This window comes from Herpailurus yagouaroundi, unplaced genomic scaffold (genome assembly GCF_014898765.1).
Source record: "Herpailurus yagouaroundi ecotype Mexico unplaced genomic scaffold, PumYag 189, whole genome shotgun sequence".
NCBI lineage: Eukaryota > Metazoa > Chordata > Mammalia > Carnivora > Felidae > Herpailurus > Herpailurus yagouaroundi.
In genome coordinates this window covers 16301389-16317527 of record NW_024412420.1, presented here as the reverse complement: position 1 = coordinate 16317527, position 16139 = coordinate 16301389, and the positions used below count along the sequence as shown (strand labels likewise).

Genomic DNA, 16139 nt, shown 5'->3' with positions numbered 1-16139 from the left:
AACTAGGAGGACCAGACCGCTCACTGAGGGCCTTTAAAACAATCTCTAAAACCACACTGTGGGGTACCTAAATCCTATTCTGGGCTCCCTAATAACAATAACAACACTGCCAACGTGCCTTTAAATGACTTGCTATGCTCTCTGGTTTACCCTTTCCCCCAGTCGGAACACTGAAACCATGCCCTGAAAGAGAAAGTGGCAGAATTTCTGAGGCTCCCTGTCTACACTGAAATAGAAGTAGCACATCCGGATCCAGCTGCATTAATTACCAAGAGCAAACACTTTTACTTCCATCTCCAGTGAGAGAGAAATCGCATTTCATCACTTCCGGTATTCACCCAAGCCCCAAAGGAGAAGGCAGATGGGAAAGAAAAGTAAAGAAGAGCAGATGGATAGAAGACTCAGGAGGAAAGGAAGGCAGGAACCTGCATGCCATTAACCATTACTTTTCCAGTCTTCTTTACGTTCTCATGGGCTAGGGTGCTTATGGTAAAAGATGCAGAGAGCACTCTTCAGCTCTCACAGTTCTTCATAAGCAAGAAGACTGAGAAAAGGATAATCATTAACAAGTCATTTTAATTGCTCTGGATGAGAAATGGCTAAGTCGAATTTGTAATCATCTTAAATCATAAGAATATTGAATTTACGCTTACTCTTTCCCTTCCAGATGCCTTGCCAATCATGACCGCTATGCCTAAAGATGGAAAGAACCCTTTCCCGATTTGGCCGTTTTCTGCTAACTCATTATTATAAATTATTGATCATGTTCACCAATTATATAAAAAAGAAGGACTCAAAACTGGTTGTATTTTAGGCCGTTTGCAAACTGTGATTTCAGGCATGGAAGAAAATCTCACGCAAAAAGTGCCATTTCTGAGATTTGAGGGTCCCATGTTTCTTTTTCTTTTGCATTATTTAACGTGCGCACTCACATGCCCAGATGCACTTACTCTGTGAGGTCTTATCACCTGCCATGGCAGCGACAGCTGAGACTGGTGCTTGGCAATAGCAGGGCAGGCACCATTGAGAGGGACCTGGCTGAACCTCTGAGCCAGTGGCAGGAGCAGGCAAGGCACTGACCGTGCACTCGGAGAGGAAAGGCCGAGTGGCTCTTGCCAGAAGCCTCCCTACACTACGGTGAGGGTGTAGGAACAAGAGGGGTTGAGGACAAGAGCAGTCAAAGAACCTCTTACAGCCCAGGACTTGGGCTCAAAAGTACTCAGAGATTAAAAAAAAAAAAAGAAAGAAATGTTTTGCAAATGTTTTGCGTGAATAAAGGGAAAACAACCCACCATGGATTGACTGGGCATGAAGGTCGTAAAGACTTCCAGCCTGCCTTCTCAGCATGGGGGTTTCGTGTTTAGACTTATTACTCACAAAGAACTTCTGATTTTAACACTTTGGTTATCTTTCCAAGTAATTTCTCTTATTTTGTTTTAATATTTTGTTTTTAATAACATTAATAGTTCAAGTAACAGGGCACCTCGGTGGCTCAGTTGGTTAAGCGTCCAAATGTTCCTCAGGTCGCAATCTCAAGGTTTGTGAGTTCGAGCCCAGCATCAGGCTCTCTGATGTCAGTGCGGAGCCCGCTTCGGATCCTCTGTCTCCCTCTCTCTGCCCCTCCCCCACTCGTGTGCATGTGCGCACACTCTCTCTCAAAAAAGAAATAAGCATTAAAAAAAAAAAACAGTTCAAGTAACTATTGCTCATAAGGGAGTCCATCTGTCAGTCTTTATTCAGAATTTCTCCAGAATGAACTAGACAAAGAAGCCTATTCTATTCCTTAAACTCAGGAGGTTAAGAAAGACATTGTCATACATTTCAGCAACATCCCAGCAATAAACTAAGACTATATCAAAAGGGAAAGGGGGGGGGGGCAAAAGAATTAAGCCCCAAATGATGTTAAAAGTACCTGAGCTTCGATTCTGAGGCCAGTTTAAATTGGATCTGTGAGAGAGCAGCTTGGACGCATTTAGGAAAGCACACATCTGTGAGTCTATGGAGACACTGTGCCCTGGGATGTTTTCTGATATGACTAAGTGATACATTCCTTGAGCACAGGGGCCATGCCTTACTCATCTTGTGCCTCACGAAGAGTAGGTGCTCACTAAATGCTCAGTGAATTAGTGAATATAAATACACTGATGTTTAGGCAATGAGCAACTAGAATTCCAGATTATCTGTTCATTAAAACCATGAGACATAAGTGGCCATGCCTGTTGCAAAAGACCTGAAACACTTGGAAAGAGTTAATCACACTGTCCCACAACCTCTAATTCGATGAGATATCAGGGACTGGTGAAAGAAGTCCTCATCAGTCTCAAAATTCTCAACTCAGTGAGCAAGCCGAATATTCACACCAAACCTCTCTTGACATATAGCCAGATTCTGATTCTTGGGATGACCAGGCAATTAAGTTCATATGAGCTTTTTCCCCTTTCCCCAATAGATTTTTTTTAATTAGCATGGCTTCTCTGAGTCCATCTTCAGTTATTGAGGAATGTAGCACATCTTCGGCTGACGTTCTCCAGCCCAGGGGTTCACAAACCACTGTCCCTCAGAGTCACCTTGTGAAAACAGACTGCTCGGCCCCACCCTCAGAGTTTCTAATTCACAAAGTCTGAAATCTGGAGTGGGGACTAATGATGTGCATCCTGACAAGTTCCCAGGTGAGGCTCATGCTGCTGGTTAGAGAGCCCCTGCTCCAGTCCTTAAAAGACCGATATTAAAAATGGAACTGAGAATACATCAGATGCTAACTAAAATGGACCCTCTTTTTTTAAAAAGCTTGGCCAATTTTTTTGTTGTTGTTGAGCAAAGAATATAAAGAACTTTATGGAAGGCACACTAAAGAGTCGCTGGAACAGTAGCAGAAGTGTCTGATATTGCTAATCTGGTGGCAAAGACACCTTACTGTAAAAAAAGAGAATTCTCGATACCTTAGGCCATCGACAAAGCCAAGTCCAGGCTCAAAGCTAAGACTCCTCTCCACGTTTAATGAGGAGAAGGAATCCTTCTCAAAGTCTTGCTCTAAAGCCTTTCTGTGGGCTCACCTCAGCAAACTGTCATCTGTCATCATCACCTACATTTTTAACCTAGAAACTGACTTAACATTTTTCCCTATAAGGTAGTGTGACTGAGTTTCCATGAAAATCCGGGAATTTCAAAATAGGCATCCTACCAGTTCTATTTCCATAGAACATAACGAGAAACTCTTGAAAAATTAAAGTGTGACTTGTGCTATGTGGATTGTTACAAATGTACTCATGGTAGATAAGCAAACATGGAGAATAAGATAAAAATAAAAATTTGATGATAAAAGTTTTGGAGGTTAAGCCTTTGTTATAATTTCATGTATGACTGAATGTTTCTTGTTGCTTCAACTTTTACCTTAAGCATTTACTTACCTCAAAATATAATGACAAAATTTCAACTATAATATATACAACTACTTTCGGGTTCCTTTCCCCATCTTGTGATGAAAAATTGCAGAAAATGCAAAAGCATACAAAACCATGACTGGCTGTGTACTGCATGAGAAATGGAACATAATCTGACATTCCTTCAACTAAAACAGTGCGAAAATGGTATTGCTTTCAAACTAGCAAATTAAAATAATTTTTGGAATAACAGCATGGCCCACTTGTGCAGGTATAATATCAGCTGCTCAAATACTAAAAGAAACAATAGTCTGACCTCATCGAAAAACTGCTGAGTTTTGCGAAGTATAAATTTTAATTCAGTCAGTTCCAGGAAGTTTCTCTTCAGAGCTTCCTGGTTTGTGTTGATTTCCTTCAGTTCATTTTCAATCTTTTCAAAATTGGCCTACAGAAAAAATAAGTAAATAAATAAATAAAATCAAACTATTAACTCAAACTAAGCTCAATATGCTTGATGTGAAAGATGGATGAATTCATCCATCCCACAGAACTCTTGGCCACCCTGATGGTTCAAACATAATTTTATATCTACCCAGCAAATGTGTGATTTTACCAGGGCAATTTTCTTTATGAAATTTTTTTGCTTAACATCATCTGTCTTTATAGGTTCTATTACACAGTTGAATTTCTCAGGGGACTCTGGATGGAAAAAAATAAATACTGAAAACTCTACTGGTTATTCATTTAGTCTATGAGATGAATAAATTACTAGATAAGTTGGTGTTAATCCAATAAGGTTTTGATAAGGCAGTAAACATTTATTTGGTGGCATGTGATACTGTTCAAGATAGTGCTCTATAGTAAGTTTTCACAAGATATTTACAAGCAAGAGACAATGTGGACAAGGACAGCAAGAATTCCTCTACTGTCCACCCACACAGGAAAATAATTTCTGCACTTAAGTAGAAAGAAACTTCAGGCTTCCTCAGAAGAATTGTTTACCTCTAAGTCAATCATGTCCCGGGGGAAGGGCACCTCTGGGTTTTCACCAGTGTCCATAATTGGGATATTAGCTTTTCTTATTTCTTTCTCAACAAATCCTAAAATGACAGAAGCAAAATATTCACGTATAGCATAGGCCTGGAATTGCCAGTATTTGAGAAAAAAAATAAGACCCCAAACCTGGCTAAAAAGAGTTTCATTCCCAGAAAGATACTCTCATATAAAAGAAGCAGAACATGTAAATCCTTTTTTTCTCCACGTTCCTCTTCCTCCACTGCACACTCTATAACAACCGCAGCTACCCCAGAGAGGATCATCATCCCCCTACTGTCTTCCTTTCCTCTTTTGATCTTAAAACTGGACCTCATCTGCTTCAGTTCTCCACCCTGTGCAACTACTGCCCCAGAGTATGATGGTTCTGCTTGTAGATACTGTTGTAGGACAGAGTTACAGAACAGGGTGATTCAATAGAATATTTGACATTTAGCAAACTCGTGAGACAACTCCAGATCAAAAGGGTTTCATTAAACTTGAAAAACAAGGGGCGCCTGGGTGGCGCAGTCGGTTAAGTGTCCGACTTCAGCCAGGTCACGATCTCGCGGTCCGTGAGTTCGAGCCCTGCGTCAGGCTCTGGGCTGATGGCTCAGAGCCTGGAGCCTGTTTCTGATTCTGTGTCTCCCTCTCTCTCTCTGCCCCTCCCCCGTTCATGCTCTGTCTCTCTCTGTCCCAAAAAAATAAATAAACGTTAAAAAAAAAAAAATTAAAAATAAATAAATAAATAAATAAATAAATAATAAAAAAATAAACTTGAAAAACAATCAGATCAGTTTTAACAACACAAAAACCCAAAAAGCACGACACGGAATAAGGTCCCAAAATACCAGAAGAGAAAAGTGACAACTAGTAACTTTTTTAGCGCAGGGACCAAATTCACCAATCAGCTAACTAAAAGCTGGCATAGTATAGTAGTGAGATCACGGGTTTCAGAGCCAGAGAGAACAACCTGGATTCAAATACTGGTTCCAGTACAGCTGCTTATGTTCCCGGGCAAGTCACTTAACCTCTCTGATCTTTGGTTTCCCCGTTTATTTATTTATTTAATACTTATTTTTTAAGTAATCTCTACACCCCATGTGGGGCTCAAACTCACCACCCTGAGATCAAGAGTCAGATGCTCTACTGACTGAGCCAACCAGGCATCCTGGCTTCCTAATTTATTAAATGAGGTAATACCCAACTGAAGGAATATTGTGAGGAATGAATGACATAAAGTTTATGTACTCCCCAACTCTCAACAGTACCCTAATAAATGTGTTAGTTTCTTCCTTCATAAAAAGCTCAAATTAAAAGGTGGTCATATTGATATCTAAAATAGATGGTGGGCGCCTGGGTGGCTCAGTCGGTGGGATGTGCGACTCCTGATCTCAGGGTTGTGGGTTTAAGCCCACACTGCTTAAAAATAAAATCTTTAAAAATTATAATAAATAAATAATATTTTTAAATTAAAAACATATACAATAAAATAAAAATAAAATAAAAATAGTGGTCTGAGTCCTGTCTCTCAGAATTCTATAATGCAATAGTTATAGCAGTAGCTGTAAAACCCTTCCCATAAAAAATAACCAATGTGTTCAGCTTGCAATCTTGTCATCTCAAAGTTTCCATTAAACACCACCTAGCCCTAATACCATAAAATCTACTTGTACGTGAGAAATTCATCTTACTATCAAGATCCCAAGACTATTCCTCCTTTCTTTTTCTCCTGTAGTATTTTCTCATTTTGTTAAGAGGACTAGCATCTCTAATTTAAGACAAATGACTCATTATAGCAACATCATACAGGACCAAAATGCACATACGAAGCTTTCGATCCATTTCTTCACATCTTCTAACTTCATTCACAAATTTCCGCTGGAAAACATTCACATCTGGATTTAACTGCAAAATAAGAACACAATACCAAATATTTAAAACAATTTTTTTTAAGGTTTATTTATCTTTGAGAGAGAGAGAGAGCGCGCGCACACACACATGCACGCTAGCGGGGGAGGGGCAGAGAGAGAGGGAGACACAATCTGAAGAAGGCTTCAGGCTCTGAGCTGTCAGCACAGAGCCAAATGTGGGGCTCAAACTCACAAACTGTGAGATCATGCCCTGAGCCTAAGTGGGACACTTAACCAACTGCGCTACCCAGGTGCTCCCCAAATATTTAAATACTGCATCTATTTCCTCTGTGTCACAAGCAACACATTCTGCAAAGTGAAACCTAATTTTGTGTCAGTGTATGATGCAATCATACGATGCAAAAATGGTCTACTGTCCTATATAACCTGCTTCAGGGCCAATCACACCAACTGAAGATAAAAACCCCTCTCTCACTGTGGCACCACATTATTGGAATGGAGGCAAATTAGACAAAGCACCAAGGTACAAGATGGTCCTCCCAGGCCAAAGTCTCAGTGAGCTCCCCCAGCCAAAAACTTGAGCAATGATGTATACCAGGAGCTCTGCCCAGTTTTCCTTCTCTTCCTCCCAATCAGAAGAGACAAAAGGCAAACATCTTTTATTCTTCTGTCCCAGGATCTTCACTTCCTACCAGACAGGCTGGTTTATTCATTCATACATCACAAGTAATTTTCAAAGCAATGTGACAGATATTCTAGGAAATACAAACAAGGTCCTACTTACTAAGAAGCCTGAAATCTAGTAAAGAAAAAAAATACACACAACCAACAAGAGCATGTGATAAATTCCATAAAAGTAATACCAATAAAGAACTATAGCTACTCACTCAACATTTATGGAGCACCATATATACACTACTGTATTAGGTACTGTTATAAGTACAAAAGGATATGTCCAAGCTTTGAGGAGCTATCAGATCCATGGACGAGACAGACACAAACTAATAAATGCAATTTGTTGTGATAAATGCTACTTTAAAAAAGTAAATATTGTTGTCAGTTTCTTATACAATTAAACATATCCCTAGGTACATCACAACTAAGCATTCCACTACTAGATATTTGTTTAAGAGAAATGAAAACATGTCTACAGAGACTCGTACAAGAATGTTTACAGCATGGCACAAGAACAGACACTCAGATCAATGGAACAGAATAACCCAGAAATGGACCCACAACGTATGGCCAACCAATCTTTGACAAAGCAGGAAAGAATATCCGATTGAAGACAGCATCTTCACCAAGTGGTGCTGGGAAAACTGGACAGCAACATGCAGAAGAATGAACCTGGGCCACTTTCTTACACAATACACAAAAATAAACTCAAAATGGATGAAAGACCTAAATGTAAGACAGGAAGCCATCAAAATCCTTGAGGAGAAAGCAGGCAAAAATCTCTTTCATCTTGGCTGCAGAAACTTCTTATTCAACATGTCTCTGGAGGTAAGGGAAACAAAAAGCAAAAATGAACTACTGGGACCTCATCAAAATAAAAAGGTCCTGCACAGCGAAGGAAACAATCAGCAAAACTAAAAGGCAACCGACAGAATGGGAGAAGACATTTGCAAATGACGTATCAGATAAAAGATTAGTCTCCAAAATCTATAAAGAAGTTATCAAACTCAACACCCAAAAAACACATAATCCAGTGAGGAAATGGGCAAAAGACATGAATAGACATTTCTCCAAAGAAGACATCCAGATGGTCAAACAACACATGAAAAAATGCTCAACATCACTCATCATCAGGGACATACAAATCAAAACCATCATGAGATACCACCTCACACCTATCAGAATGACTAACATTAACAACTCAGGCAACAGCAGATGTTGGCAAGGATGCAGAGAAAGAGGATGTCTTTTGCATTGTTGGTGGGAATGCAAACTGGTGCAGCCACTCTGGAAAACAGTATGGAGGTTCCTCAAAAAATTAAAAATAGAACTACCCTACGACCCAGCAATTGCACTACTAGGTATTTATCCAAGGGATACAGGTGTGCTGTTTCGAAGAGACACATGCACCCCCATGTTTATAGCAGCACTATCAACAATAGCCAAAGTATGGAAAGAGCCCAAACGTCCATCGATGGATGAATGGATAAAGAAGAGGTGGTATGTATGTACAATGGAGTATTACTCGGCAATCAAAAAGAATGAAATCTTGCCATTTGCAACTACGTGGATGGACCTGGAGGGTATTATGCTAAGTGAAATTAGTCAGAGAAAGACAAGTATCATATGACTTCACTCATATCAGGACTTTAAGAGACAAAACAGATGAACATAAGGGAAGGGATACAAAAATAATATAAAAACAGGGAGGGAGATGAAACATAAGAAACTCATAAATATGGAGAACAAACAGGATTACTGGAGGGGTTGTGTGAGGGGGGATAGGCTAAATGGGTAAGGGGCATTAAGGAATCTACTCCTGAAATCATTGTTGCACTATATGTTAACTAATTTGTATGTAAATTAAAAAAAAAAAAAAAGAATGTTTACAGCAGCTTTATTTATAATAGTCCTAAATGGCAATGTTCCAAATATCCAACAACAGGACAACAGATGAAGACATTGTGGTGTATCGGAATAGTACTCAGCAATAAAAAAAGAAGCAACTACAGACATACATAAAAACAGATAAATCTCTTGGGATGCCTGGGTGGCTCAGTTGGTTAAGTGTCCGACTTCGGCTCAAGTCATGATCTCGCAGTTCGTGAGCTCTAGCCCCACGTCAGGCTCTGTGCTGATGGCTTGGAGCCTGGAGCCTGCTTTGGATGCTGTGTCTCCCTCTCTCTGCCCCTCCCCACCAGTGCTCTATCTCTCAAAAATAAATTTAAAAAACATTTTAAAAAATGAAAAAAAACAGATAAATCTCAACATTAGGTTGAGTGAACGAAGTCAGACATAAGACTTTGCAATGTATGATTCCATTTACATAAAGTTCAAAACTAATCTATGATTGTAGAAATCAAAACAGAGGTTACCTACAGGGGGTGGAGAATGACCAGAAGCAGGCACATAAGATATCTTTCTGGGATGATGGAAATATTCTATATCTTGACTGGAGTAGTAGTTGCAAAGGTATAAAAATTTACCAAAATCATCAAATTGTACTCTTAAGCTCTATGCATTTCACTGAATATAAATTTTACATCCATAAAAAAAGTGGGAGAAAGAAAGAAAAAGAAAAGAATAAAAGAAAGAAAGAAATGAACATATGTAGGAGTAACTATGAGAAAATATGAGAAAATAAGTGGAATAAATGTACAAAGGAAACACCAGAGCTGGGACTTTGGGAGATACGACAGAATTCACCAAGCAGAAATAGGCAGAATGAAGCAGAAAGACTTTGACAAGTGACTCAGAGACATAAAAAAAAAAAAAAAAAAAAAAAAAAAAAAAAAAAAAAAATCACATATTCAGAGAAGGGGAAAAATTATTCCACAGGCAGAATGGAATCAAATAATCTGATTTTTTAAAAATACTTCTTAAAAATTTAGTTTTTTGAAGACTAATACTGTGCATGAAGAATAAATTGTAAGAGAGACAGACTGATGATAGAGGAACTATTAAGGACATTATTTGTATTATTATATTAACATTAGACAGAGGAAATCTAAGGCAAAAAACATTAGTAGAGTATGAGAATCATTACAAAATGGTAATAAGAACAATTCCCAGGAAGATGCAATAATCCTAAACTTAGATATTTCTAATAAAACTTTTTTTTCACTGAGCAGGCAGTATCTTGGCCTTTCGTTCAGAAATTTCTACTTCAATAAATATGACACTGAAGTTAAAGTAGCCACAAGACTGATAACTTTACTGGTTTCATTATCTGGAGGCAAAGTTCAACGGCAGCCAGTTTCAGGTAAGGCACCCCAAAACATATGGGCAAGGAAGGCATTCTCAAAATATTTCCAACAGAAATTAATAGAACCACAAGGAGACACTGACAAATCTATGTATAGGAAATTTTAAATACAATTTTAAATTATTGATATATTAAGTCAACCAAATATATACATATATTTTAATTTGAGAGACAAAGCACTAGCAGGAGAGAAAGAGGCAGAGGGAGAGAGACAGAATCTTAAGCAGGCTCTATGCTGGCTGAGGAGCCTGACCTGGGGCTCGAGCCCACCACCCTGGGATCATGACCTGAACCAAAACCAAGAGTCAGACGCTTAACCAACTGAGCCACCCAGGTGCCTTAAGTCTACCAAATATTAATAAGGATAGAGAAAATGTGAACAACCTAATAAATGAGTTTAATCTAATATATATATATATATATACACACACACACATATGTATATATGTATATACATATATATGTATAATATATGCGTGTATATATATATTTAGAAAGAGACATATTTTTTTTATCCCAGCATTCAAAGTTCTCTCTTTTTTAAAAAGTGTATTTATTTTGAGAGAGAGAGAGAGAGAGAAAGAGAGAGAGACAGTGGGGGAGGGGCAGAGAAAGAGGGAGAGAGAGAATCCCAAGCAAGCTCTGCATTCTCAGCACAGGGCCCAACTCCGGATCAGTCTCACAAACTGTGAGATCATGATCTGAGCCAAGATCAAGAGTCAGACGCTTAACCGACAGCCACCCAGGCACCTCTACAGTTCTCTTTTTAAGAACTCAAAGAATTCATTATGAAGGGGTGCCTGAGTGGCTCAATGGGTTAAGTGTCCAATTCTTGGTTTTGGCTCAGGTCATGATCTCACGGTTCATGAGTTTGAGCCCTGCACAGAGGTCAGTGCTGACAGTGCAGAACCTGCTTGGGATTCTTTCTCTCTCTCTCTCCCCCCCCCCCCACCCCCCCATGCTTGCTCTCACACTCTCTCAAAATAAATAAACTTAAAAAAAAAAAAAGAATTCTTTATGAAAATTGACCACAAAATAGGTCATACAGCAAATCTCAGTAAAGAATTGATATTGGGGTACCTGGGTGGTTCAGTCGATTGAGCATCCAGCTCTTGATTTTGGCTCAGGCCACGATCTCTTGATCATGGGATAGAGCCCTGCACTGGGCGTGGAGCCTGCTTGAGATTCTCTCTCTCCCTTTCCCTCTACCCCTCTCCTGCTTCTGCTCTCTCTCAAAAAAAAAAAGAAAGAAAAATAGAAAAGAATTGGCACTATACAATGTTCTATGATAATGCAATTAAGTTAGAAGGAAACAATCAGCAAAACTAAAAGGTAACCAACGGTATGGGAAAAGATATTTGCAAATGACATATCAGATAAAGGGTTAGTCTCCAAAATCTATAAAGAAGTTATCAAACTCAACACCCAAAAAACACATAATCCAGTGAAGAAATGGGCAAAAGACATGAATAGACATTTCTCCAAAGAAGACATCCAGATGGTCAAACAACACATGAAAAAATACTCAACGACACTCATCATCAGGGACATACAAATCAAAACCACAATGAGATACCACCTCACACCTGTCAGAATGGCTAACACTAACAACTCAGACAACAACAGATGTTGGCAAGGATGAGGAGAAAGAGGATCTCTTTTGCACTGCTGGTGGGAATGCAAACTGGTGCAGCCACTCTGGAAAACAGTATGGAAGTTCCTCAAAAAATTAAAAATAGAACTACCCTATGACCCAGCAATTGCACTACTAGGTATTTATCCAAGGGATACAGGTGTGCTGTTTCAAAGAGGCACATGCACCCCCATGTTTTAACAGCTCTATCGACAATAGCTGAAGTATGGAAAGAACCCAAATGTCCACCGATGGATGAATGGATAAAGAAGATGTGGTATACATACACAATGGAGTATTACTCTGCAGTCAAAAAGAATGAAATCTTGCCATTTGCAACTATGTGGGTGGAACTAGAGGGTATTATGCTAAGCAAAATAAGTCAGAGAAAGACAAATATCACATGACTTCACTCATATGAAGAATTTAAGATACAAAACAGATAAACATAAGGGAAAGGAAGCAAAAATAATAAACATAGAACAAACAGAGGGTTACTGGAGGGGTTTTGGGAGGGGGGCATTAAGGAATCTACTTCTGAAATCGTTGCACTATATGCTAACTTGGCTGTAAATTAAAAAATAAATAAATTAAAAGAAATAAATAAAACAGGGGCGCCTGGGTGGCGCAGTCGGTTAAGCGTCCGCTTCAGCCAGGTCACGATCTCGCGGTCCGTGAGTTCGAGCCCCGCGTCGGGCTCTGGGCTGACGGCTCAGAGCCTGGAGCCTGTTTCCGATTCTGTGTCTCCCTCTCTCTCTGCCCCTCCCCCGTTCATGCTCTGTCTCTCTCTGTCCCAAAAATAAATAAACGTTAAAAAAAAAAAAAAAAAAAAAGAAATAAATAAAACAATTTTCTAGAAAAATATAATTTACCAAGACTGACAAGGAAAAAACAACAACAGAATAAGCCTATAATCAGTAAAGAAATTTCAACAGTTAAAATATATCCATCTAAAAAATATCAGGCCTAGGGGCGCCTGGCTGGTAGTGGAGCGTGGGACTGTTGACCTTGGGGTCATGAGTTCAAGCCCCACATGGAGCATAGAGCTTACTTTAAAAATAAGAAAAATAATAAATAAATAATAAAGAAGTAAAAACGTCAGGCCTAGAAGGTGTAAAGATAGTTTGTACTAATCTTTTAAAGACTAGATCAACCCAAATCTTTAGAAAATTATTCCAGAGGCAAAATGAAGGAACGTCCTCAACTAACAAATTAGACCGGCCAGTATAAGCTTGATACAGGGTGAGAATAGTTTGACAAAGGACAATTACAAGCCGGTATCACTTATCAATACAGTAGTCTCTCCCTTCTTATTTCCAGTTTTAGTTACCTGCAGTCAACTGTGGTCCAGAACCAAGTGATCCTCCTTCTGACATATAGTCAGAAAGTCAACAGTAACCTAACACTACATGACAACCCCTATGTCATTCATCTCACTTCATCTCGTCACATTGGCGTCTCATCATCTCACATCCTCACAAGAAGGGTGAGTACAGTAGAAAAAGATATTTTCAGAGAGACCACATTCACATAACTTTCATTACAGTAGTTACAATTGTTCTATTTTATTATTGTTGTTAATCTCTTACTGTGCCTAATTGATAAAGTTTATCATGTATATTTGTATAGTAAAAAACAACACACACACACACACACACACACACACACAGTTTAGTACTATCTGTGGTTTCAGGCACCCATGGTGGGTCTTGGAACGTATCCTCCATAGATAAGGAGGGGGACTACTGTGTAAGAGAAAAAAATCCCAAAACAATACTAGGAAACCGAATCCCCAAATTCTTTTGAAATACACCTCATGAGCAAGTTGACTTTACACAGGCTTGCAAGGATGATTTTACATTAAAAAAAAAAACAAACAAACAAAACCCAACAACTATACGATTGCCCAGTAGGCATATGAAAAGATGCTCCACATAATTGGCTATGAGGGAAATGCAAATCAAAACCACTGTGAGATACCACTTCATAGCCATTAAGATGGTTATCATAAAAATTTTTTAAATGAAAAATAACAAGTGACAGTGAGGATGTGAAGAAATTGGAACCCTCATATGTTGCTGCTGGGAACGAAAATGGTGTGGCTGCTGTAAAAAGCAGTCTCCTGGAGGTTCCTCAGAAAACTAAACATAGAATTAACATATGATCCAGCAATTCCACCCATAAGTACACACCCAAAAGAAATAAGCAATCAAACAAATACTTGTACACAAATGCTTACAGCAGCATTACTGACAACAGTCAAAAAATGGAAACAACCCCAATATGTTCAAGTGATGAATGAATAAAGAAAAGGCGGTATATGCATACAATGGAATATCATTCAGCCATAAAAAGGAACAAAGTCCTAATACATGCTACAATCTTGATGAATCCTGAAAACAATATGCTAAGTGGAAGAATCACGACACGAAAGGCAACATATTGTATGATTCCAATTATGTATGATGTCCAGAACTAGAGAATCCATAGAGACAGAGATAGATTAGATGGTTGGCCAGGGCTAGGGGAAGGGAGGATGAGGAGTGACTGCTAATGGGTACAGGGCTTTTTTGGGGGGTGATGAAATGTTCTGGTTAGATAGTGGTGATGATTGCACAACCCTGTGAATACACTAAAAACCAATGAATTGTACATTGTAAAATGGTGACTTTTTTTTTTTTTTTTTTTTTTTTTTTTTTTTATTAAAAAAATAAAAAGAACATAGGCAGCAGAGTCAGACAGTCTGGGGGGGGGACAGCAGTGCCCAGGTGGCTCAGTTGGTTGAGTGTCCGACTCTTGATTTCAGCTCAGGTCATGATCTCACAGTTTGTGGGCTTAAGCCCCATATCAGGCTCCACACTGACAGGGCAGAGCCTGCTTCAGATTCTCTCTCTCCCTCGCTCTCTGCCCCTCTCCCAGCTTGTGTGCCCCTCCCCCCCCCCCCCAAATAAGTAAATAAACTTAAGAAAAAGTAGTCTGGGGGTACAGATCTGTGTGTCTTGGGTAGATATTTTCATCTGTGGCCTGGGGTACTAGTCTATAATATGAGAATGGCAAGTTCCACTATTCAAAAGTAGGTTCTACTTCTCAGCGTTGCTGCAAGGAATGCCTAAAATAATAATGTAAAATGTTCAATATGGCAACAAAAAAATGCAAACTATCATTGTGACTGTAAGTGTTAAACGGCAAGGGATTAAAGAGTAGAGAAGCATGTCAAAGAGAAGAGTGGATGGGGGGACAGATGAGTCACACAAGATTTTGAACAAGTTGAGCAAGGAAAATGTCCCACTCAATCGTCTCTAAAACCCAGAGTGGTGGTATGTTTTGCAGAGAAGATAGGCAACAGCTCTATCTTATACTGAAACCACCCACTTTAAGATGTTGCCCATTTTCAAATGAAAAATAGATACAATAAAGAAAGTTAAAGATACATGCTGAAGCATGGATGAACCTTGAAAACATGCTAAATGAAAGAAGTCAGTCACAAAAGGCTACATATTATAGGATTCTACCGACATGAAATGTTCACAATAAGCAAATTCACAGAAACAGTAGATTAGTGGTTTCCAGGGGGTAGAAGTGGAGGAGGGGGATTGGGACGAAAACAGGCAGTGAGTGTTAATGGCGACAGAATTTCTTGTCAGGGTAATGAAAGTTCTAAAACTGACTGTGGTGATGGTTGTAGAACTCTGTGAATATACTAAAAATCACTGAATTATACACTTTGGATGGACAAATTATATCTCAGTAAAGCTGTTTAAAAAAGACAGTAGAAAAAAAATCTGGATATGTAATTTACCAAATTAATATATTAACGGAAAAAAACATGATAACCTCAACAAATGAAGAAAAAGGCATTCAATAAAATTTTGCAATCATTTGTGGCAATAACTTTAGAAAATCAGAAATTCAAAGGAATCTGAATAATTTAATAGAATTTTCCAAAAACTTAAGAGTAAACATCTTATTTAAATTGTGAAATAATAGGGCACCTGGAGGACTCAGTCAGTTAAGCATTGACTCCTGATCTCAGCTCAGGCCTTGATCTCGGGGTCATGAGTTCAAGCCCCAAGTTGGGCTCTGTGCTGGGCGTGCAGCCTACTTGAAAATAACAAATAAATAAATAAATAAAATTGTGAAATATTGGGGTACCTGGCTGGCTCAGTTGCAAGAGCATGCAACTCTTGATCTTGGGGTCATTGAGTTCAACCCCACATTGAATGTAAAGATTATAGAAAGAAAGAAAGAAAGAAAGAAAGAAAGAAAGAAAGAAAGAAAGA

The 16139-nt window shown here is 38.9% G+C and overlaps 1 protein-coding gene across 10 annotated transcripts in view; it reads right to left on the bottom strand.

Annotated features, from left to right (window-relative positions):
• The window catches only part of ATP6V0A1 (ATPase H+ transporting V0 subunit a1), a 58784-nt gene that overhangs the window by 35604 nt on the left and 7041 nt on the right, over positions 1 to 16139 (bottom strand). For all 10 annotated transcript variants that reach the window (XM_040497603.1, XM_040497605.1, XM_040497608.1 and 7 more), the window contains exons 3-5: positions 6242 to 6320; positions 4383 to 4480; positions 3697 to 3825 (exon numbers count right to left, since the gene is read on the bottom strand). In XM_040497603.1, the coding sequence (XP_040353537.1) occupies positions 3697 to 3825; positions 4383 to 4480; positions 6242 to 6320 (306 nt within the window). The remainder of the gene's footprint in view (positions 1 to 3696; positions 3826 to 4382; positions 4481 to 6241; positions 6321 to 16139) is intronic.